This window comes from Aythya fuligula, chromosome 27 (genome assembly GCF_009819795.1).
Source record: "Aythya fuligula isolate bAytFul2 chromosome 27, bAytFul2.pri, whole genome shotgun sequence".
NCBI lineage: Eukaryota > Metazoa > Chordata > Aves > Anseriformes > Anatidae > Aythya > Aythya fuligula.
Genome location: NC_045585.1, coordinates 3,289,437 through 3,312,361, shown reverse-complemented (window position 1 = coordinate 3,312,361; position 22,925 = coordinate 3,289,437). Strand labels below are relative to the sequence as shown.

Below are 22,925 nucleotides of genomic sequence, written 5' to 3'. Positions count from 1 at the left end.
CAAGCTGCCTTGCTGTGGCCGTGTAAGAAACTGCTGAGTCAGTTTGGTTGCTCCCTTGTTTTTGTGTGAAGGGGAAGTTGTTTGTCCAACTCCTTGTTCTGATCACGATTAAGCAGCACGGTTGAGCACGTCGATACTATTTTTTTCCTTTTGTCATGAGACAATGAATCAACGGAGTCACCTGGCACATGAGCGCTACTCAAAACAACTTTTTCCTGATACTAAGATGTGAAATAAACTTTGAATTCGCAGGCAGTCGAGCCTGTTTACTCTAGCAAGAGGTCTGTTCCAAGCTGGCATGCTCAACCCTGGAGGACCACACTTTTTTTTTGCAGGAAGGAAGCTTCTTGCTCCTGTGCTTGTGTGCTGCCTACAGCGCAGCTCCAGGAAGGCTCAGATCTCTCCTATCAAAACTTGCACCTTGTGAAAGAAAGTGCAGAGACTCCTGCAGGCATAAGGCAGCCTCCTGTAATTCTGAGCCAGCCACGCTGGAAGAGGCGTTGAAGAGTTAACACCCGAGCAGCTGCTGCTTTATTTGAAGTGGCTTGTAATTTTCTGCCTTTGATGCAAAGTGGGGGATGTAATCAAGATGGCTGAATAGCGAATTGGAAATATATCTTGGTGAGACGGCAGGGGAGGGAAATAGAGGGCAACTTCTTGCTGGGTGAGGAAATTAAATATAAAAACCTAAAGCTGAATTGCCACTGAGCTGGAATCTTACCATCCTGGAGTGCTGTATAAAATAGTGCTTAACTTGATTCTCAGAAAAAAAAAAAAGCAGCTGCTTATGAGAGGAAATGTAGTCGCTGTTGAGGGATATAGCACAGCAGAAGAGTTTTCCTTGTAGAGAAGATTGCATCAAGCAGGCAGGAGGAGGAGAGCTGTGAACCAGACGAACTGCTTGTGTTTTGTTTGCCTCTGACAGAGGAGTTAACAGTCCTTTCCCCCGTAGGTATGTTCTGAGATGGGCGGAAATTGGGTAATGTTTTGGATCCCTTCCCATCCCATCTTCCCCTTGCCAGCTCAGCCTGTTTTAGAATTTCACCCTTGCACACAACTTGCACTTTCTTTAAATGGTTTTCAGCTCCTGAGGAGGAGGAGGAAGAGGAGGAGGAGGAAGCCTTCCTTGTACCTCAAGGAATAGTTTCCTGGAACGCCGTCTGGCTTAGCACGTGTGACCTAAGAGCTGTGAGCTCCAAGCCCAGCCTCTGCTGTGACCAAACGCTGCACGACAGATCCCCTGCCTTCAGGAGCAGTGAAAGCATCCCGCTGCCTGCACCTTGTACCCTACATCTCCAAAATCTTCCTGCCCCGTGTAGGGAACGTGAGAAAAATAAATGCCCTTTGGGGCACAGGTGGGGCACATCTCCATGCATGAATTAAAGCTGACAGGGACCCGGCCAGAGCCCTGGGGTGTCTGGGCAACTCGAGGGCTCTCCTTTTCCTCTGAATTTTGGACAGGAGGCAGGGAGCTGGCCTGACACAAAAGAGCCGTGAGCCGGCTCTTGGTGCCATCTAGCTGCCTTGCTCGGCATAGGCACTTGGCAGGAGCCCGCTGGAAGCCGGCGGAACTAATGAGGCTTAATTAAACAAAGCCTTCAGAAGTAAACTCCGTGGCATGTAGGCAGCGAGTTGCTTTAACCTGTCACAGAGCAAGCGTGCTGTTTATTTTAGGAGTAAGCTGCTCGGTGCTGCATCTTCCAGAGGATAATTGCGCTCTTGTTGCGAAGTTGTTCTTGGGCAGTTCCTGCTCTGCCAGGGATTATGCAAAGCCTGGGTTACGGGGTCAGGGTAATTAAATCTCGGTGCAGCTGAGCTGAAGCTGTATGGATTGGCTGCTGCTTTCTTCTGAAGTGGCAGCAGTGGCAGAGGTCCTTGTGATACACGACCACAGCTATCGATGCAATGAATGGATCAGCGCTGAGCTGCCTCACTTGGTGTTTTTTTTTTCCAGTTTGATTTGGAGAGCTTTTGCTGCCCTTTTGTGTCTTGGCCAGCTTACTAGCAAAGCGTTTCTCAAAAGCAGGCCCCATTTAAGCAGCTGTTCCAGAGCTGGCTCTCGAGGAAACCTGCCTCCTTGAAGGAGTTTTCTGAGGTTTCTTTATCAGGGGAGCCCTTTAGGCTGGAGTGGTTTCAGTTATAAAGCCAGGGATGGGATCTGCTTGCTTCCAAGACTAAATTATTTATTAGTAGGTCGGAATACCACAACATTTCTCCCCTCAATGTTGGCAAGCAGACCTCTTGGGGATGAGCACTATTTGCTGACAGGGTTAGTGGCTCTGCTGGAAAGGCATCGTGATTTTCAGGGTAATGTTGTCAGCTGACAGTTGATTGCTGAGGTGATAGCTAACGTGGAGCTATTTAGGAATCAAATTAAAGAATGCTGAGCTTGGAGGGGAAACTACCTTATATCGCTTTTTCTGAAAGTATTCTCATTTATTCAGGATGTAAAACTTCTAATTTATTCAGGATTTTCAAAAAAAGTAATGTTCAATACCCTCTTTGATCCTATAAGGAAACTCTACCAGAAGAGTGACTGAAAACTGCTTTGTCTGATACTTTCAGAAGGAAAAAAAAAGTTAGTTTTATACAGACATTTTGTTTTGTTCTGTTTTATTTGTTGCTTTCTTTTTCTCCTGAAGGAATTTTTGCAGCTCAAATCCCACTTGAATGTTTCTTTTACCCCTAATTCCCAAGCAACTGGCAGAGCCAGCTCTCACCTGTGTGGAATCCAGAGGCAATCAGCAGGAGAGGGAAGAGCAGAGAGCAGAGCAGCCTGTTTTAGAGCAGAGAGCATCCGTCCACAAGAGCCCAACTCCCTCTTGTGCCTGGCAGCGAGTCCCAGCCTGGCCAGTACAAAAGGGATCGACTGGGATTCTGCAGCAGGCAAGAGCTCATCAACAGCTGAAGAGCTTCTGAGAGAGGAGAGGGAGAAGGGTTTTGCAGCAAAGCCCTCCCAGCTTGCTCAACCGCCAGAGGTGAGTGCCAGCTCTTTGTGAACGGCGGGCTGCAAAGGAAGAGAAGTGGGGTGGGAGGCAAGATTAAAAACTAAATGCCGCGCTGTCAGCAGGAGGCTTGGAAAAGAGTGAGGGCTTCAAGTGCTTTTCCTTGTGCTGGGTCATCTGGCTGGCTGTGAGAGCTGGGAGGATTGCAGTTGGTGCTTCTGAGCCGTCAACAGAGCAGCAGAAACAGCATTTGGGATGCTGACAGAGACTTGAACAGCTGTGAAATCCCTCAAAGGACTGGAACAGGAAGCCCATGGATGGTTTTTATTCCTCCGTGGAAAGGGAGGCTGTGATCAACGACACCAGGAGCAGGAAGAGCTGGACAGAGGAAGGCAACTCCACGTTGTCCTTCCGCGGGGTGACAGCTGCCTTACTTCTCCTTCTCATCCTCTCCACGCTCCTGGGCAACACCCTGGTGTGCGTGGCCGTCATCAGGTTCAGCCACTTGCGCTCTAAGGTCACCAACTTCTTTGTGATCTCCTTGGCGGTGTCTGACCTCTTCGTGGCTGTCCTGGTGATGCCTTGGAAGGCCGCCACCGAGGTGGCAGGGTTCTGGCCCTTCGGGGCTTTCTGTGATGTTTGGGTGGCTTTTGATATCATGTGCTCCACAGCTTCCATCCTCAATTTGTGCATCATCAGCGTGGATCGCTACTGGGCCATCTCCAGCCCCTTCCGTTACGAGAGGAGGATGACACAGCGCGTGGCTTTCGTCATGATCGCGGTGGCTTGGCTGCTCTCCCTCTTGATTTCCTTCATCCCCGTGCAGCTGAAGTGGCACAAGGACCGTGAGCTCCATGGGGAGCAGGAGCTGGGTGTGAACGTCACCGGGGAGGAGGAGAGCTGTGATTCCAGCCTCAGCAGGACTTACGCCATCTCGTCTTCTCTCGTTAGCTTCTACATCCCCGTTGCCATCATGATCGTGACGTACACCCGCATCTTCCGCATTGCCCGGCGGCAGATCCGCAGGATCTCCTCCCTGGAGAGAGCAGTGGAACATGCCCAAAGCTGCCACAGCAGCGACTGCCCTCACGGAGCCTCCCTGAAGAACTCCTTCAAGAAGGAGACCAAGGTCCTCAAGACCCTCTCCGTCATCATGGGTGTCTTTGTCTTCTGCTGGCTGCCTTTTTTCGTGCTCAACTGCATGGTGCCCTTTTGTGATCTCGACCTCCACGAGCCAGGAGAGCTGCCTTGCGTCAGCGAGACCGTTTTCAGCATCTTTGTCTGGTTTGGCTGGGCCAACTCTTCCCTCAATCCCATCATCTACGCCTTCAACGCAGATTTTCGGAGAGCCTTCGCAACCCTCTTGGGCTGTGCCCACCTTTGCCCCAGCAACGCGGTGGAGACGGTGAACTTCAGCAACGAGCTGGTCTCCTACCACCACGACAGCACCTATCAGAAGGAAATGGTGACCCTTAGCTCCCCCCAGCTTCTCCCCCACGCTGCTCCGCAGCTGGAAAACAACGAGGTGTCCTTCGACAAGGTTTCTCAGCTCTCCTCTCACAGCACCTGCCCTGCAGTGATACAGGTGGAGCACGAAGTGGCTGTCTCGCTGGAGAAGATTACACCTTTCACCAGCAATGCCATGGATTGAGACAGGCTTGGGAGCAGGGTGGTACAATGGTCTCAGGTGGAACAGGGTCTCAGATGGATCAGCTATTGCCTATTTTATGGATTTTTGAAGATAACGTGGATCCTGGGCAGGAGTTGGCATTAAAAAGTGTGGAATAGCCAGAGTGATTTTCCAGATGGCTTAAGGGATTCACATATATATATATATATATATATATATATATATATGTATATATATATATATATAATTTATTTAAATTTTTGTTTGTAACTTGCAGTTTCAGATCCAGACCAGGTGGCCAGGAGAAATCTGTGTGGCTGCTTCCTCCAACTGAGACAAGGGAAAATGCTTTCTGCGAAAGACAGAAATGCAAGGGCTCGAATTCCACCTTCGTTGTGACTTCAGCTGACAAAGCAGGGGCTGTTGTGGTCTGCTGAGCCTCTCCTACTTAGTCCACGAAGTAAAATTGCAGCTGTGCTTGTGGGGAGAGGGGCTGTGTCCAAAAAGCCATCAGCCAGAGGCTGCTCCATGGGCACAAGCTAAATTGAATGCTCTGTAGTGCTGCCTTGTGCTTGGTGGAACAGCGCTGAGGTGCATAGATGGGGAAAAACACTTTTCTGGGGGGTTGTGCAGGAAGGTGGCAGTGGCCTTGCGGGGATAAATTTATCTGAGAGATGATTAGGCTCACCTCTGACTGCCTCCCTGTAGTTCAGGCAGGTTATCCTGCAGGCCAGACAAGCGAGCAGCCACCTTTCCTGGAGCCCTGGGGCTGTGCTTGGCAGCAGCTCGTTTGGAGCATCCTGCAGGGCATTTGCTCATTAGCAAAGGATTCTGCCTGCTAAAGGTCTGCCCTGGCCCCTGAAGCAGGGCCAGCCTCTCTCTAAGCTGGGACATGCCCAGCTGAGGGCAGTCTGGGATGAACAAGGAGCACGTTTTAGCCCCAGGACACTGGACCATTTGCTGGGGGCCTTTGGTAACGAGGGTGCCTGAGCCCTTCAGCCTCGAGAGGACAAATTGCGAGCAAGAACATTGCAGATTTGGCTTCATCCCTGTGCCACATCTTCCAGCAGTCATGCCCCCTTCCTTTTCACAGTCTGCTTCTTCCCCCTTTCACTTTGTTCTCCCTCTAATTCCCTTCCTCCCCCATTTCATTAAGGATCCTTCCTGCCTGCCTCCCTTGCTGTCTCATTTCAATAATAATGGCTTCTTCAGAAGCGCTCCTTGCTCACCTGTACTCTTTAATTAGCCTCTCCTGTGCACCTTGGAGCTTGTGTCTGGCTTGCTCGGGGTAGAAATGGCAAGCGAGCAGCCCCAGCATTTCACTGTCGACTGTGACACGAGTGATTTTGGAGCGTGTTTTGATCGGTGCTCGCTTAAACACTGCGGCAGCGAGCAGCACACCCGTGTCGCCTCGACTCCGAGACATCTTTAGCTCTCTGGCACAGCAGAAGAGCCTCCCCCCCGCTCCCTGCAAACATTAACAAAGAGAAAAATCAGCAAGTGATAATTATAGAGGAACGGTAATTATTAAATAGAGCCCAATTATAGTCAAGTTTCAGCATAATCGGTGTGGGAGGGGAGCAGAGCTTGCCGTACTTCCAAGGTCGATGCTCGGATTTCTCTGGGGAAGTGCTGATAAGCCTCAGCTTCATTTGTAGCTGGTTCCCCACACAGAAGCAAAGGTAGCTGTTAAACCTGAGACAGTCTCGGGGCTTTTCAGCTGTGAGAGGACAGGGCAGCCTAACTTACAGAAGGAATTGTTCTCAGATGATGTTGCCTAGTGTTTTTTAGGAGGCCCAACGTGAATGACTTCATGTGGACGTTACTGCAGGACACACGGTGATTTCTCCACTAAAAGCTGGGTTGTAGCACGTGTGTTGTGCTTTATTTGGGACTACATATAATATCCAGCCAGTGAAGGTCCTGTCCTGGTCTCCCTGCTTCGGAACAATTTAATAAGATCATCTTGTCGTGAGGTGCTGGGCTTTAATCCATGACTCTATATAAAGAGATTGGAGAAAATCTAGTGCTTCAGTGTCCCATGGGTATCTACGATGAGCTGCAGGGTAAACCTGCAAAAGAAACACAATGGAGACGATGATGTGAACCTCTGATAGAGCTGGGTCTTCTTTTTTGTATGGTTACTGTCTGCTTTTAACTTGTGTGGAGTTTGGGAGTGCTGCAGGAGATCTCTTGTTCCTCTCAATCCCCTGCTCCAGCCGGCTGGGGCTCTCTCCTACAGAGGGTGCAGTGCCCCAGCTCCCTCTGACTCGACCTGCTACGTGCCAGGGCTGTTTCCTTCCTGGCATCTGCACCAGAAGATGCAAGGTGGTGACACTGAGCTAAACCAAAAGCCTCCAGGCTGTGGAGCAGGCCTCTGCACATCAGGGAAATGGGTAACAGCTCCAGAAAGGTGTGTGACTTGGGCTTTGTTTGGCAAAAAACATGCCATGTCTAACTTTGCTTCAGAAGGGGCTGCTTTATTTTGCTGTCACGGAGATGAGGCAGAGAGCAGACGCTTCTCATCCTCTGACACCTCAACCACAGCCTTAGGAAACCTGGCTCATGCAGAGTCTCAGGTCAGCTGGGATAACACAGTTTTTGGTGCTGCCTCGCACCTGGGTGAGGGCAAATTGGGCATCTCCTGATCCAGAAACTCCTCTCCCTCTGCAATCACTCAGCCTTTCATAGCTGCACACCACCAGGGCTGTGCCTTGCAGTGCTTTTCCAGCTCCCGAGGTTTGCTAGCACCAGGAACGAAGCACAGTGCTGTGGGGGACAGGAGTGAGGAAAGAGAAGATGCTGCAGATCGAGGGGAAAAAGAGAAAAAGCACCAGGGTGCAGTGACACGGAGACAGGAGGCACCGAGGCAGAACGTGAGCTAAGGCTCATTTCTCAGTGAAAAAAGCCAGACCACTAGCCTGAATTATTCCCATGTGTCATCACCTTGCTTGTTCTCACGTCATCTGCTGGCCTGGAACACAGCCCTTTGAGGTGAGGTGGGAAGCTCTTCTTATTTAGTGTCTCCGACAGTCCTTGGAAGCCCAGACCTGTTTGGTTTTCCACTGATTGCTTTCTGCTTCTCTGAATTTTGCTCCGCAGTCCTGCTGGGAAGCATCCTCCTCCTTCCACCCTGAGGTTGTGCAGTGTGCTGCTACGTCCCTGGCTGTATTTCAGAGGTGAGTGAAATGAATTCCTACCCGGGGCTGATCCTGGAGCAGAAACTGGGGGTCAGGACTTCTGCGTGCTGTTGTAAGCACTGCTCCCGTCCTGCCCTGTAATCCCAGGTAAGTCATTTGGGTTTTTGGAGCTCTGGTTTTGCCGTGGGTGGGATGAGAGCAGCAGAGCTGGCTCGCCCTGCAGACAGGTTGGGAAATGGGTGCTTGTGGGGCTGTCAGGATGAGCGTGGCTGTCACTGCTGAGCAGTCTAGGTAGGAGTAAAATGAATAAATAGGTGCTCTAGTCTAATGCAAGCTGGATTGTGGAATAAGATAACAAACTGGTGACTTCAGTACTCTGAGTGCTCCAATTTGCTGCTGCAGCAGCTGCTGTGGAGTTACCAGGGCCCCAACATTATCTCATTTGGTGCCTGATTATGTGCAAAGAGACATCATTAACCAGGGAGAGGTGTCCAGGTCCCATCAGGCGCAATTCAAGTGTCCAAAGGCACTCAGTAAACCTGGGCACATTGGGACTAAGGGAGAAGGAATGTAAAAATCTCAATTTAAATGGAAATTGGGGGCTGCACCCCAGAGAGAAGGTACAGCAGCTGGCAGCCTTCTCCGAGAGCTCAGGCAAGTGCAGGGCAGATGGACCAGCATGTTTTGGGGAGGAAAGGTCTGTTATCCATCTCTGCTCAGGGGTAAATACCAGAGGGGTGCAAGGGGAAACCTCACCCTGCGTCCAGGGCTCGGCATCCCAGGCTGGCTCTCACCTCTCAAACCCAGGCTAGGAATCGTGCTTGTATCCATCTGGGCTAGAAAGGATGCTCTAAGGCTGGGAAAAGGGCACCGTCCTGCTCTGTGCAGTCACAAAATCAAGCACATTTTATTGCAAGGGCCTGGGGCAGGCAGGAATTAAGCGTGCAGGTGGTGGCTGCGGTTGCTGCAGGAGCCTGTCTGGGTGGATGACGTGGGGCAGGGGGGCTGTTGCCCTCAAAGTGAATTTTTTCAGGTTTAGGGGGAATGGATTTAGCAGAGAAGGGGATGATAATGCAGGGATGGGGAACGGGAGGATGCTGGTTTATGTTGCTGCCTTGCTTGGCTTTGCTTCCAAACATCAGCTGCTCCTCATCAGGCAGAGGCCAGAGCAGGCTGCAGGTGAGAGGCAGGACGAGGGGCTCAGGGTGTTTGAAGGAGCCTGGCAGAAGCTCTTGTGCAATCACAGGCCTGGCTTTGCCAATCTATATGGTAATTCTGGGCAATCAGCTGAGGGGGAGAGCAGGAGACATTAACCCTGAGAGGAGGATTTTGTGATGCCAAGGCAAGCCTGTTACGGGGTGTGGAGCATCTACGGGAGCCCAGACATGTCTTTTTACTGCTCCCCCAAAAGAAATGAGGGTCATCAGTTACTTTAAGCATATCACTAATGAATTATGTGTTTCATTTTCATCTACCTCTCTCCCATGCTGACCAGCAGCGATTTCCCAGCAGGGAGCAGGCAGTGCCCCTCTCTGCTCCTGCCCGGAGCAGCAGGGATGCTTTCAGTGACCTGGGGGGCTGATGACACCCCAGGGAGACACCAAATACTGCCCTGAGCTGGCCAAGGAGAGCCTTGCTGCTCTTCTGTGCAGCAGTTCTTGAAACCCTTCCTCCTGCTGCCTGCAGAAAATGTTTTCCCTAGCATTTACGCATCTTCACCATCTTCATAGCCCTTCTCTGGCCAATAATTTCACATCTTTTCTGGCTCATCTTCAGCTTGCTGTCAACCACAACCATCAGGTCCCTCTCTGCGGGGCTGCTCTCCAGCCTTTCATCCCCTAGTCCGTACGTAGAGCCCGGGTTTGGGTTTAGGGCTGCAAGGATGGTGAAGGACCTAGAGGGGAGGACATACGAGGAGCAGCTGAGGTGACTTTGTTCAGCCTGGAAAAGAGGAGGCTGAGGGGAGGCCTCATGGTGGTCTACAGCCTCCTCATGAGGGGCAGGTGCTGAACTTTTCCCTTTGGGGACAGTGACAGGACCCCGGGGACAGTGACAGGACCAAGGGGACAGTGACAGGACCTGAGGGAACATCATGGGGCTGGGACGGGGAAGTTCAGGCTGGACATCATCAGGAAGAGATCCTTCACTGAGAGGGTGGTCACACACTGGGACAGGCTCCCTGGGGATGTAGTCACAGCACCAAGCCTGTGGGACTTTAAGAAGCATTTGGGCTGTGCCTTTAGCCATACAGTCTGAACTTTGGGGTAAAACCGCGTGGAACCAGGACTTGGCGACCTTTGCGAGTCCCTCCCACCTCAGGATATTCCACAATTCCCTCATATTTCCACCGTTTCCCCACCCAGGAGCGGGACACTGGACCCCTAAACCCATTTAGGGCCTTAAAGGGGTTTCTTGGACCCCCTTTCCCCTCACGGAGCCCCCGCCCCGCTCCCCCCGGGCCCGGGGGCGGCGCTGCCCGGCGGGAGGAGCCGGGGCCGGGGCCGGGCGCAGGCGCCGCACCGGGAAGCGGCGCTCGGCCGGGCCTGGCGGTAGGGGAGGCGCGGGGAGGCCCGGCCGGGGGTCCGGGGAGCCCCCATTTGGGCTGTGTGAGGGGATAAAAGGGTGTGGGGAGGGAATGGAGGTGCCTGGGGGTGAAGGGAAAGGGGTAGGGGGGTGGCCGGGGGCGTGCGGGGAAGGTTTGGGGCGCTGGGGGTGCGGAGAGAAGGTTTGGGGAGTAGCGGGGTGCTGGGGGTGTGCAGGGAAGGTTTGGGGTGCTGGAGGTGCAGGGGGAAGGTTTGGGGTGTAACTGGGTGCTGGGGGTGTGCAGGGAAGGTTTGGGGTGTAACTGGGTGCTGGGGGTGTGGAGGGAGGGTTTGGGGTGCTGGGGGTCCAGAGGGAAGGTTTGGGGTGTAACTGGGTGCTGGGGCGCTAAAGGGAAGGTTTGGGGTGCTGGGGGGGCAGGGGGAAGGTTTGGGGTGCTGGGGGTGTGTGGGGAAGGTTTGGGGCACTGGGGGAGTGGAGGAAAGGTTTAGGGTATAATTGGGTGCTAGGGGTCTAGAGGGAAGGTTTGGGAAGTAGTGGGGAGCTGGGGGTGCAGGGGGAAGGTTTGGGGTGTAACTGGGTGCTGGGGGTGTGCAGGGAAGGTTTGGGGTGCTGGGGGTCCAGAGGGAAGGTTTGGGGTGCAGTGGGGCACTGGGGCTGTGGAGAGAAGGTTTGGGGCACAGGGGGTGTGGAGAGAAAGTCTGGGGCACTGGGAGTGAAGAGGGAAGGTTTCGGGTGTAGCTGGGTGCTGGGTGTCTGGAGGGAAGGTTTGGGGTATAGGAGGGTGCTGGGGCTCTAGAGGGAAGCTTTGGGGTGCTGGGAGTGCAGAGGGAAAGTTTGGGGTGCAGGGGGTGTGGAGGGAAGGTTTGGGGTATAGCAGGGTGCTGGGGCTCTAGAGGGAAGGTTTGGGGTGCTGGGGGTGCACAGGGAAGGGACGAGGTGCAGCTGGGTGCTGGGGGTGTGCAGGGAAGGGACGGGGTGCAGTGGGGTGCTGGGGGTGCGGAGGGGAGGTTTGGGGTACTGGGGGTACAGAGGGAAGGTTTGGGGTGCGGTGGGGTGCACATGGTATGGGGGTGCGCAGAAATGGCAGTGGGTGCAGGGGGTCCCCATGCGTCCCCGTCCCTCCCCAGGCCTCCCATCCGCTGCCACCCTGGCGCTGCGCTGCATGGATGGCGTTTTCCTCTCGCCCAACGAGGATGACTTCGTGGGCAGGATCGCGGAGGAGCTGGAGCACTTCATGCTCCAGGGGCAGCACCACAGGTAGGGGCGCTTGGCGTCTTGGGGTCTCGCTTGCTGCGAGACCTTTTTGCTTTGAATCAGTCCTCCGGGGTGTGAAAGCAGCAGCTGGGTTTGCGTGGCAGCCTTTGGGAGCTGCAAGATCTGCCTGGACGCGGAGCTCGGGGCTTCCCCACGGGACAAGAGCCAGCTTGGAGTTTCTGCCGTGCCTGCTTTGCCCTTAAGGTGCCTTCGAGCAGAATTATTTTGGACGCTGGTGGCTTTTACACCAGCTCCAGTCTGGCTGGGCTCGCTGTAGTCAGCCTGGCAGAGTTATAATTAATAGTTTTGTAATCAAATAGTTCAGCTCCCCGCTCTGCTGAGGGCTTCCTGTGCAGCAGATCCTCCCCCCGGCAGCAACCTCGTCGCCTTGCGCTTGCTGCGTCATTTTTCTTCGTCCAGGCTGGCTTTAAACTGGGTCTCCTTCCTGATCCAGTGACCTGTGAAACCCTTGAGATGGCAAAAAAAAAGGGGGTTCAGGCAGGAGCAGGGGAGGGAATTCTTAGTTCAGCTATCCCACCAGCTTGTAATGACCTTAAATATTTGTTTTATAACTTTTAAATGTTTGTCAGAGAGTGCAATTATAAAACAAATTACAGTTAAGTAAATTTATTGCTGCATCCCTGTCCTTTTTCTTCCTGCAAGCTGCTGATGCCCCCGACCCCTCTGTCTTTTCCAGGGTGCTCCTGTTCCCCCCTCTGTCCAGTCGCCTCCGGTACCTGATCCACAGGACCGTGGAGAACGTGGATTTGCTGAGCAGCTTTTCGGTTGGAGAAGGATGGAGGAGGAGGACGGTCATCTGCCACTCAGCCATAAGGTACTGGGCGGTGGATGTGACAGCAATTTCTCTGGCCGTGAGGTTTTTATTCCAGCTTTGACGCCTGAAACTTGCACGGTGCTTCTCAGCAAAGAGGAGGGTGTCCTATTAATAGCATCTTCTGGTCACTAGGGAAGTGGAAGCTCTTTTTTTCCCCCGTCTGCAGACTTTTATGTGCAGATCCGATCATTTCCCTGCTTTCTCTCTTTTTACTCAGGCTCCTCATGCCTCTTCTCTTGCTCCTAGGCTGCCCGGTGAAAGCGGCGACCAAAACCCCAGCGCCAACGCACCGAGACCTCACCGACCTCCCCAGCCCTGGGGTCGTGGTGGCGGCCGGGGGGGTGCCAGGCTTCGGCACGGTGGGGACGGGCACGGTGACGCATCTCGAGCCTGCGTGGGGTCTGGCAGGATTAAAAGGCCGCCCCGAAAGAAGCCGGATAAAGCCCTGTACGTCCCCAAAGCGATGCGCAAGAAGGCAGAATGGGGGGAGCACGAGAGCCCGGTGGTGGCTGGCACCGAGTCGGGTGTGGATGTGGCACGAGAAGGGGAGATCTGCCCTGAGGCTGCAGCTGGGGACGCCCAGGATGGGCTGGGTAAGCCTGAAGGTGGCCCTGAATCCAGTGCAGCAGCCAGTGGTGTCTCCTTGGCCCTTGACAAGCAACAAGTCCCTGGAGAAGAGAGTGTTTCAGGAAAAAGTAACGATGATGCAAACGATGACCATCCTCCATGCCGTGCGGATGTCCCCTTGTTAGAAAATAATAATTTCTCTGGGCAGGAAAGTCGGGATAAAGACTGTTCCGATTCCCTTCCTTCCATACACAACGAAAACCGAGCTGAAGCAGAAGAGCAAGAGCAGAGCCGTGTCGTAGCAGAAGGTAGCAAGACCCTGTGCCACGCTCCAGACCAAAAGGGCCAGGCTGCCGGAGTGGTGGAGAGCAGCACAAACTCCTCCCTGTCGGGAAGCCGTGGCACTGACTCCTGCACAGACCTGCCTGCTGCAACGTCGCTGGTGCTGAACGACCGAGATAAGAGCTGTGCTGATGCCAAGAGCCTGGAGAGCGGCGGAAACGTGCCACCACTGGAAGAACAGGGCAGGGACTTAGCGAGTGCCGGCGCGTCGGAGCTGGGCAAAAGTTCCTCTGAGCCTCAGGAGTGCCCCGGTGGTGCTCAGGGGGAGCAGAGCCAGCACCAGAGCCCCCCCGGAGCCCAAGATGAGCCCTTGGCTGTACCTGAGCCCACGGGTGGTGCCAAGCCATCAGGCCACGACGACCAGAAGCGCTGGGTGGAGGTGCCAGAGCATGACAAGGAGCCTTCGGGCTTGGCCGACGCGCTGTGGCGTGAGCTGCGGCTGCCTGCAGGTGATAAAGAGGAGAGCGCGGCCACCCCGGGGCGGGAGAGCAGCCTCGAGGACGACTGTTCTGCAGAGCTCCTGAAAGAGGTAGCGTTTGCCCCGGGGAATTGTTTTGAGGAAAGAAGGGCGGCTCAGGAGTTGTCCCTCAACAACAGGAGGCCAGAGCTCGTGCCGGGGCTTCGCAGGTGTTTGCTGAAGCTGTCGGCAGAAGCGTGGCCTTTGGGGTGGATTTAGATGATCTTTAGGGTCCCTTCCAACCCCAAACATTCTGTGAGATGCTTTGGAGGGACTGAGGCAGGACCCTGCAGGGTTGCTCTTTGAGATTAAATCTTGTCTGGTGGACACCCGACTGCTCTTGGAAATGAGCTCTTGGTCCATTTTTTTGCAGCGTATCACCCAGATTTGAACCATTTGGGTGTTTCTGGACCAGGACTAAGCCAGGGCAGAGCTGAGAAGCCCCGAAGGCGATGCGCAAAAGGTGGCGGAGCGGCCGCAGCTGCCCTGGTGGTTGTGCAGTCCTCCCTGCTTTCACCACACGCCTCTTGGTCTTTCATGTCTTTGTTGTGATAATTTCCCACCTTCTCCCCATAACACAGGGAAGTGGTTAGCCCAAATTGGGAACCAAATTGCTTTCTTGAGGCAGTGCAGGAGTGGTAGTAGCAGAAGCAGCTTTGTCCCGTGCTGGTCTGATCTTTGTTTTCCATAATGTGCCTTCAAAGGATCAGCTACCTGTGCCTGTTCCTACACTTAGGGAGCTTTTTTAGAAATGCAGCTTTTATAAACCACTTTGTTTTTATTTATTCATGTCTTTTTATTCCCAGATTGTGGGCCATTTAACCGTGAAGGACATAAGCATCGAGAAGATCAGGTTTGATTATTCCAGCTATGGAGATGCACAGCTCAACGAGGGGGATTTTGGACATGTAACTGAAATCTACGACTTCTCCCCATCGCTGAAAACGGAGCACCTCTTAGAAGTCTTCTCAGATTTCCAGTAAGTACCCATCTGAGGGGTGTAAGGTGAGCAGTATCCAGACTTGAATGCACAGCAGAGTCTGCTAATGCTACACTGAATTGTAGTTTTGCCTTCGTGCTGCCACGTCTTACACTCTCTGTCCTTTAAAGGACATTTTCCTGCAGTTTATGCATGATTTAAAACACGCCTGGTTCTTCGGGGCTCTGTCAGGCACGTTGTTGCCTACGTGCAGGCTTATTCCTTCTGTTCCAGCTTCAGCGAGGAGCCTTCATGTGCTTCGTAGGAGCCTCTTTGCTATCGCATCCCAGTGCCTGAGTTGAAATTACATGCTTACATAAGCGTTTGGAAAAAAAAAAGGGCCCAATCCTGCTGGTGGAGATAAGATTTATTATGTCAATACAGGGAACAAACAGCACTGTGCCTGAGAGGGTGACACTGAATTAGCAGCAGGATTGGGGCAAAGTTCAGCCCTGTCTTAGTGGTAAATGGTGCTCGGTGCAGCTCTGAATTAGTGTTGCTTCTGCTGGGGAGCTGAGGCGTGGTGTGTGCAGGCACCTCTCCCTGTCTGCCACCTTCCCTCCTGATACACCTGATGGATTGGCTGTGAGCGCTTCACCTCCACGCGTCCCTCTAAATCGAACAGCGTTATTTACATTTTTAATAAGCTGTTGTCTATTCTGTGTGTTTTCTCTCGTATTTTTTTTCCACTTGCTCTGACAGTGAAACTGAGCTGAAAATTGACAGATCTAATTTGAGCAGTCAATTGTATTTGTATTTCCTGTGCTGTGGGAAACATCTTTGAAGTCCCGGCTCCCCAGCTCACATTTTCCGCTGACACGTTATTAGATTTTTTTGCTTTGGTCTCTTTCTCCTAAGCTTTGTAAATCACGTTTATAAATCACTTGCTGTTCCTTGTAAGTGACTGAGCAACCAGGTAGTGTTTGTAAAGCATTGTGCAAATGACAATATTTATGTGTTGCAAGACGCTCCCTGAAATGGAGGTTGATTTTTGGCCAAGAGCTTCTTTAGGTGGAAGAAGAGCATTTTTGGGGGCAGCTGACTGTGGCCTTGACAGGGACACATCTAATTTTCATCTGTTCCTTCCTTTCCCTTCTTGTAAGATGAATATAATGCTTTGACAAGCACCAGCTGGCTATGGGTGACAATACTAAGTACTCTTCATAACTTGAGGAGGATGATGAGTTTTACTGTGGCTTTTATTTTCCCTATTAGTGAATATTCTTCTATTGTCTTTTCATTTTAGCGAGAGTGGCTTCAAAATTCAGTGGGTCGACGATACGCACGCCCTGGGAATCTTCTCCAGCCTGTCTGCAGGTAAGGGTGCCCTCACTCCTGGCTGCAGCTGAGGATCCTGCAGAGCCCCTGGGCTTTCACTGCTCTTGCACCAGGGCCTGTCCTGACACAGCAGTTTGCAGCGGTGCTTCACATGCTCGGGCCAGAATTAGTGATGGTTCATCGTCTCTTTCTTCCTGCACACCTCAAACTTGAAACGCTTTTAATCCTTGGCATCACTGTGTGCTGTGTGGAAACTCCGCTTGGCAAGATCAGCAGGTTTTTAATTGGCTTGGGTAATAGGCAGGACACCTTTTGTATGGTGCCTTGCTAGAGCTTACTCTGTTCTGCCACGTCAGTTTTTCTGCCAAAGCTAGGCAAAATTCCTGCACGTGTGCAGCAAAGGGTGCTCGTGTCCTTTTGGGGACCCTGTGAGTACAATGGCATGGGGTTGGCCACCAAGCCTCCTGGCAAAGTGACTTTTTTTGGGGTGCAAAAGCTCCAAGCTCAGATCATGCCTATCCCAAGAGAAGTTTCCATCCAGCAGCATATGTAGTCTGAACACTTGTGCTCGTGGGCTGTAGTCTAATCATCAGAGGTGTCTTTAAAATTTGTTTCTATTTTCTTGGGACTCTTCCTGTGCAAGGAACGTGTGGTGTAAGGTGATCAGACTGAATTCAGTTGTTTTAGTGCAAGTCTTGAGATAATTTACTAGCTGGTGAAGCTCATCATACTCAGTTCTGTTACAACATGTATTGATTTTTATTTTATGATTAAAGCCATCGCAATTCAGCCTGCTAAGTTGAGCAATCTTTGTTCTTTTAATCTTTGTTCTTTTAAGCATCTCAAGCCCTGGGGCGGCGTTATCCTTCTTTAAAGATCCGACCACTGATCCACGCAACAAGGCAGTCTAAAATTAAGGCACTTCAGCGACCAAGTAAGACAATCTATTTTTAACTTTTGTTTCTCTCTTTGCCTGTCTTCTGTATCCTGGGTGGTGTCATGATGACAAATTAAATGGGGAAATACCTATTAAGTACCAATATTCCTTTTAAATTTTTTTTTTAATAGCTTTATTGGCAATGGCAGGCCAGCGAGCTGTTGCGTAGAGTTCTCAGTAACAGCCTGCTGCTGCATTCTTACACTATTTTCATCCAACCTGTTATCACTGGGATGTTAAAACTTACTGCGTCAGTAATGCTGGTTTTTGCTCTGACAGCCAAAATAACTGCAGCAGGCATGAATGGAGGCACAGGTGAATGTGAACATGTCAAATGCCATAGGCTTGCCCAGTAAGTTTTTCTGCCCTCTTACTCTGCACAATTAAAGACAATAAATAGACAAAACTGATAGCAATTACGCTTTGTGGTTGGCATAATTTTATTCGGTATCAGGTGAAGACAAAATTGTTAAGCTTAGCCATTAACATTGTTTTATTTGTTTTATTGCCTTTTAAAATCATATTGTAATCAGTTATACTTGCCACAGTAAAGAAATGCCATGAATCTTGTAGCAGTAGAGACGTTGCTGAACATACAACTATGCTGTTAGTGCTCCAGTACATTGCAGTTGAAACAGATTTCAGTATGAATGATTTAAAGGGACACTGTCACAGTTAGAAGTTCCTGAGTTTTTAAGACTGCTAGATTTGAATGAAATGCCAAAGAATTAGGTTTGCTTTCACACTCTCCGCTTCATCTGCTTTCATTCACGCTCACTGCCTGATTCTCTTTGCTGTAGCCTATTGCCACGCTTCTGAATCAGGTTATAAACTCCTTCTGGGGAACTTTGTATTCAGTTTCAATAGCAATTTCTTCCAAATTTTCTTAATTAGCTGACAGTGTCTCTTTTTTTAAAAAAAGAGCTTATTTTCCAAGCTGTGGATGCTCTGAGCCTGACCCTTTTCCTTTAAGCTGCTGATGGGCTGCCTTTATTAATAAAAATTCTGAAAAAGCAAGCAAAGCCCACATTGCTAACTGGATAATAAATTTGCAAACACTTGCTGATAAATGATTAGATAATTGCCAAATGCAGACTATTTTGGACTTGGTAGAGTTTTGGTATATTGCTTTCTTGTAAGATGAAACTGTAGCAAGCCAGATGCTTACCAGAAACTGGAGGTTCTTGGTCACTCCTGGCCAAAGGGCTTTCCAAAAGCATCTGATACATTTAGCTATTTTTTTAAAAAATGCAGATATTTTTCTGTTGCTGCTTTCTGAGGATTTAGGCTGATGTCTTTGATTAGTTGAAATTGCGATCAGACTTTTTTCTCTGTGTATAAATTGGTCGGACTGTGTGCCTTCATTTTGTTCTCAGAGATGGGACTGGCTGAATTTTGCCAGGAGTTATGAAGCTGTTCCTGAAAGCTCATGGGGAACAAATCTCTCTACCACTGCAGAAGTGGCCTGGAGTTTCATCATATCCAAATATCTTTTGAATTGGCATTATTGCACCTTACCTGAAAAATCTTAAGTGCAAAATCTGGAGGCACAGCTTTCTAAAAGAAAAGGCAAAATACTCTGCAGGGGTACGATGATTTGCTCATACTCCTGGGCTAATTCTGTAAAAGATCTAAGAAAATAGAACTCAGCCCTTCTGTCTCACAGTCCTGCGGTGTAGCCACGAGACTGAATAAGCTCCAACTGAATCCTTTTCACCCCTTTTTACCTAGAACTCCTTCAGGCTGCAAAAGAGAGACCCCAAACTGACACAGCGGTGGCAAGGAGGCTGGTGACCCGGGCTTTGGGACTGAAGCACAAGCAGCAGCAGTGCAGCTCAGGCACCGAAGGGCTCCTGCCAGAAAGCTTGGACCAGGAAGAATAAACCATCTCAGCTAAAAAAAAAAAAAAAAGATGTGTAGATGAGCACAGCTGTGATATTAAACTGCATGCAGAACAGTGAGTTACCACAGGGATGTTCTCTTATGGATTTAGCACCGGTTTTTTCTTTATGAAGTTGGGAAGGGAAAAAGTTTACTCTTAATGAGATGTTGAGCTCAAGAGCCAGGCCCAGTGGGCTTTGCAGTTAGCTCTTCACATCCTGCCCTGCTCTGTTTCAAAGCATCTGTCACTCACTGGGGGCACTTGCAGAAAAAAAGTAAGGCTGCTAACAGAAAAGCCTACCTTATTCATTTTTAGAGTGCACCAGGGTGAGCGAATTGTATCTTGTTGGCCAAAATTGAGCTGTAACAGAGCAGAGCATCTGCAGGAGTCAAAAAAAATCTGTTCAATGTTTACTTTGTTGTAATGTTATTGTTAAAATATCCCACAATACTGACAAGCATTGAATGCAAGTGAGTTTCGGGTTTTTTTTCTTCTTACTTAACATTGTTTAAAAGAGCCTGACTTGCTTTGTTGCACTGTTAGCAAGCAAAGTTGTTATCCACTGATGAGGAAAAGAAAACCAGAACTTGACAGTTGCTTGATTTGCACAGAGCCTGGTGTTGAGGGATAATGTGAGACACCTTGTTGTGATAGCAGCAGCAATAGAGCATCCAACACAGCTCAGACTCTGCTTTAGCTACACAGTCCTGGATCTTGAGAACAAATTAGAGCTTTCCAACTTACAGTAGGCTAAAAACCTTTGCTAGATGTCACCATCTGGGTCACTGGATAAAGGACAGAAATATTCTGACAGGCATTAGCAAAAGACTTCTGCATTCTTGAAGCCTCACAACATCCCTGTGAGGTAGGCTGTGGAGAGCGCGAGACAGATACAGATGTTTTCAACCCCCCCATGGACCAAAATGGTCAGTTACAATTATTGAGTTAATTTTAGCTGCTTGTAGAAGTCTTCTGTACAAACACAGAGGGATAAAAAAAAAACAAAACTTCAGTACTAGGAATTGTGACCAAGGCCCTAAACTTTCCTGGAGTAGAAATACACAAATAGGATTTAGGAAAAAATAAAACATTTTTTTTTTTTCTGGGTAAAACGTTTTTATTCAAGTAGCTGTGTCTGAAAAGCTGTAGCAACGTGTCCTCAAACAAACAGAGGAACACTCTTAGCACCATTATGAATTTACCAAGTGTAAAAATCCTTTTAAAGACAACTTACACAGGCGGTCTGTGACAGCATAGGTCCAGATCCCCGATGATGAAAAGCCATGAAGTTACCTCTGTAACGTACAGTGATGATAAAAATGCCTTAACTAAACTCATCTTTTAAAGAAGAGATGGAGTGAATATCCAGCTTAAAAGGTACTATTTAGGTGTACGTAGAAGCGGTGGGGTGAATAGCTTACTGTGTAATGGAAATTCACAATCCAGTGGACTCATCATCAGGAGATCTGCCAAGTCTTCGAGGTGTTTCAGTGGCGGTGTAGCTTCGTGGAGCTCTGATGCATTTGTAGAAAACAGTTCTGCATTAGCTGCTCCGTTCGAGAGATTGTGCTGGGAGTTGATTGTTGAACACAAGAGTTTTGACTGCAGTATTAAATTACGCTTTAGACTGTTCTGCTCAGAAAAAAGCTGCTTCTTTTTTTTTTTTTCTTTCCTGCATTTCCTTGCTAAAATGGAGTAAACACACGGCGGTGCTGAGGATTAGCTGCGTTCAAGAAGCAGCGTCACAAATGGAGGCGTTCGCATCAACGGTGCGTTCAAGCTTGAGTCAAAGAGCTTAAAAATACCAAGAAAACGAACGGTAAAGACAGATTTAGGCTGTTGGAACCCAAACAAAGGCAAACTGTGCTCGCTGCAGCCTGGACCTACGGTTATGAATAAAGGTGGCGCTGCAAAGTGGAGGGAGAAGTCTTGATGGAGTAGGTTGGGATGGTGAAGATAGGGAGCCCCGTAGAGTTCAAAAGCCTGCTCCTAACTACCTCAAGTCGTAGGGATTGGAATTACAAGAGACACACGGTGGTCCAAGCACCTAAATTGGGAAGGAAGGCATCTTTAGGAAATAATTTACCTTGCTAATTTAGAGTTTTGATTGTTTGCTTGATTCTCTTTTTTTGTGTGTGCAGTGGTTAGGGAAATCACCGAAGCAGGAAGCCTCGCTTCTTTAAATAGTGGGGGGGGGGAGGCGATGCTGGTTTATCGGGTGGACACCTTGTTATTTGTGAGTCCGCTGAAGTGATCAAACTTCTGTTCCGTTTCGTCACTGAAGGAGCCACCTGGGGGGGTGACAGAAAGAACACGGGGTGAAGCAGGAGGTAACAAAGGAAGCTTGCAACCAGCACGAGGCAGAGAACACATCGGGGTTGCGCGTAATCCGTGTAAGATGCTATAAAATTGAAGGGCTAAGCAAGTACTAGCTGAAGAGGGTTTTCATGAGCTAAATTATTTAAGCATTAATTAAATATTGCCCTAATTGGAACAACCAGGAGTCCCCAGGAGTGCTGGGTCTAATCTTTAACACCTTGAGGAGACTAGACTACAAACCATCCTCAGTTTTACTGCTAACTTTGGTTGTTTAACGACGTTACTTACATGATGACTAGCAGGACCTGTGGGATGGTCTCTTCCTCGAGGCTGATGGTAAGTGGGTTCTGTTTACTCTGCTCTTAAATAGGGCCGTGCCCTTATTTTTGCTAGCTGAGAGACAATAAAAGCCTAAACGCATTTATTTTTAAGCAGAAATATTTTCAAGCTCAGCTGGAGAGCTCATCTAACACTTAAGTGCCTGTTCATCCAACTGAAGTGGGTTTGGCTTTTCTGAACTAGGTCACAAGCTGTAGTATGACACATGAGATGAGTATTTTCTTCAGAAAAGCAACAAACTAATGAGGGAAAAAAAAAATCAGGAAAAATATTCCTTCAAGAACTTCAGCCAGCTCTGGATATTGTCTTCACCGTAGGCTTTACTTGGAAGTTGACAGGCAGTTGCTATTAATTTGCTTTCTGTGTTAAAAGACAGAGTTCTGCCTTATCCTGCAACTTGATTCCCTTTTTAAACGGACCTGACAATTGACTGTTGAAGCAAAAACAAATTTAAGCTCGCTTGGCTTTGATATTTCCAAGCCTTAAAAATTCCAGATGATATTTTATGCGCATTCAAAAAAAAATAAAAATTAATAATGCAGCTGTTCTCCCTCGGACCAACGTGACAGCAGAGTGTTTTCATTTCTGGCTCGAGTGGATGGCTCTCACTGCCCTGTTTCACACATCACCCTCCTCGTTTGCTTTTCAAGAAAAGAGCAGCTTTGGGGTCTTAAGAGGTCAGTCCCAGGCTGGTAATAATTCAGTTTAGGAAGGAATTTGTAGGTATTTGCCCGAGCCTAAACAACTCAGATTGCACTCCTCCTGCCTGACAGCCTCTAGGGGGGAGTGGGAAATGCTCCTTCCCCTGCAGAAGAGGCGCAGCTGGAACATCTGCTATCGCTGCTCCACCGAGCCCAAAAAAGAGGGATTTCTCCTGGATTTTGGTCAGGAAGCTCTCTGACCCGTGTTGTCCTCGCTGCCCTGGTAATGAGTATAAAACAAACCATTCCCCTGCTCAACCGCCCGTGGCAGTGGTACCAGGGTCCATCCTGGACTCGACAGCTCGTCTTATCAAGCACGTAAGTAAGCACACTGCAGTGGAAACGCAGAGGACTCACTGAGGAGTCGGCTCCTCTCACCTATGTGGCAGTTGTACATCCAGATGCGCTGCCCATCGTAGCGGCTCCGGCATTTCATCACGTTGTTGGAGTAATCCGACTCGGCGACTTCGTAGTTTGGGTTGATGACAACCTGGGGAGCGAGGGAGAAACAGCATGAAGCTACCTGAAGAGGGGCTGGACTCGAGGTGGAGTCGGCTTTTTCACTACAGCATCATTTTTTTTTTTTATTTTGTTTTAGAAAAAAAGTAACTCGCTTTTCCAAAGCAGACAGAAAGTGCTTGATTAAACCCAGATCAAGCTCACACCTTCCCCCGTGCACCAAAATACACCCTCAAACACCTTCTCCACATTTCACACGAGAGCAGGGGAGACAAAAATAATTCCCTTCGCTCCTCTACAGTTTAAGTGGCTGTTTT

The 22,925-nt window shown here is 49.8% G+C and overlaps 3 protein-coding genes across 3 annotated transcripts in view; 2 read left to right on the top strand and 1 right to left on the bottom strand.

Moving 5' to 3' along the window:
* Positions 1-3,258: 3,258 nt before the first annotated feature.
* On the top strand, positions 3,259-4,596 carry LOC116499452 (D(1) dopamine receptor-like). The gene has a single exon (XM_032204177.1). It carries the CDS (start codon positions 3,259-3,261, stop codon positions 4,594-4,596), a length of 1,338 nt encoding a protein of 445 aa, XP_032060068.1.
* A 4,198-nt stretch (positions 4,597-8,794) lies between these two features.
* On the top strand, positions 8,795-18,819 carry R3HCC1 (R3H domain and coiled-coil containing 1). The gene is made up of 9 exons (XM_032204003.1): positions 8,795-8,894; positions 10,202-10,264; positions 11,387-11,516; positions 12,211-12,348; positions 12,595-13,786; positions 14,521-14,693; positions 15,940-16,010; positions 16,810-16,905; positions 18,640-18,819. Exons 1-9 carry the CDS (start codon positions 8,795-8,797, stop codon positions 18,789-18,791), a joined length of 2,115 nt encoding a protein of 704 aa, XP_032059894.1. The 3' UTR covers positions 18,792-18,819.
* Positions 18,820-19,860: 1,041 nt separating this feature from the next.
* LOXL2 (lysyl oxidase like 2) overlaps positions 19,861-22,925 on the bottom strand; it is a 43,484-nt gene continuing 40,419 nt past the window's right edge. The window contains exons 13-14 of the mRNA XM_032204063.1: positions 22,528-22,639; positions 19,861-21,081 (exon numbers count right to left, since the gene is read on the bottom strand). Of these exons, the coding sequence (XP_032059954.1) occupies positions 21,002-21,081; positions 22,528-22,639 (192 nt within the window). The 3' untranslated portion in view covers positions 19,861-21,001. The remainder of the gene's footprint in view (positions 21,082-22,527; positions 22,640-22,925) is intronic.

Coding starts and splice junctions, on each gene's coding strand:
- LOC116499452 (XM_032204177.1), top strand. CDS start 3,259: ATGGATGGTTTTTATTCCTCCGTGGAAAGGGAGGCTGTGATCAACGAC.
- R3HCC1 (XM_032204003.1), top strand. CDS start 8,795: ATGGGGAACGGGAGGATGCTGGTTTATGTTGCTGCCTTGCTTGGCTTT. Junction 8,895..10,201: donor GAGGCCAGAGCAGGCTGCAG/GTGAGAGGCAGG, acceptor GCCCGGCGGGAG/GAGCCGGGGCCGGGGCCGGG. Junction 16,011..16,809: donor CTTCTCCAGCCTGTCTGCAG/GTAAGGGTGCCC, acceptor TGTTCTTTTAAG/CATCTCAAGCCCTGGGGCGG.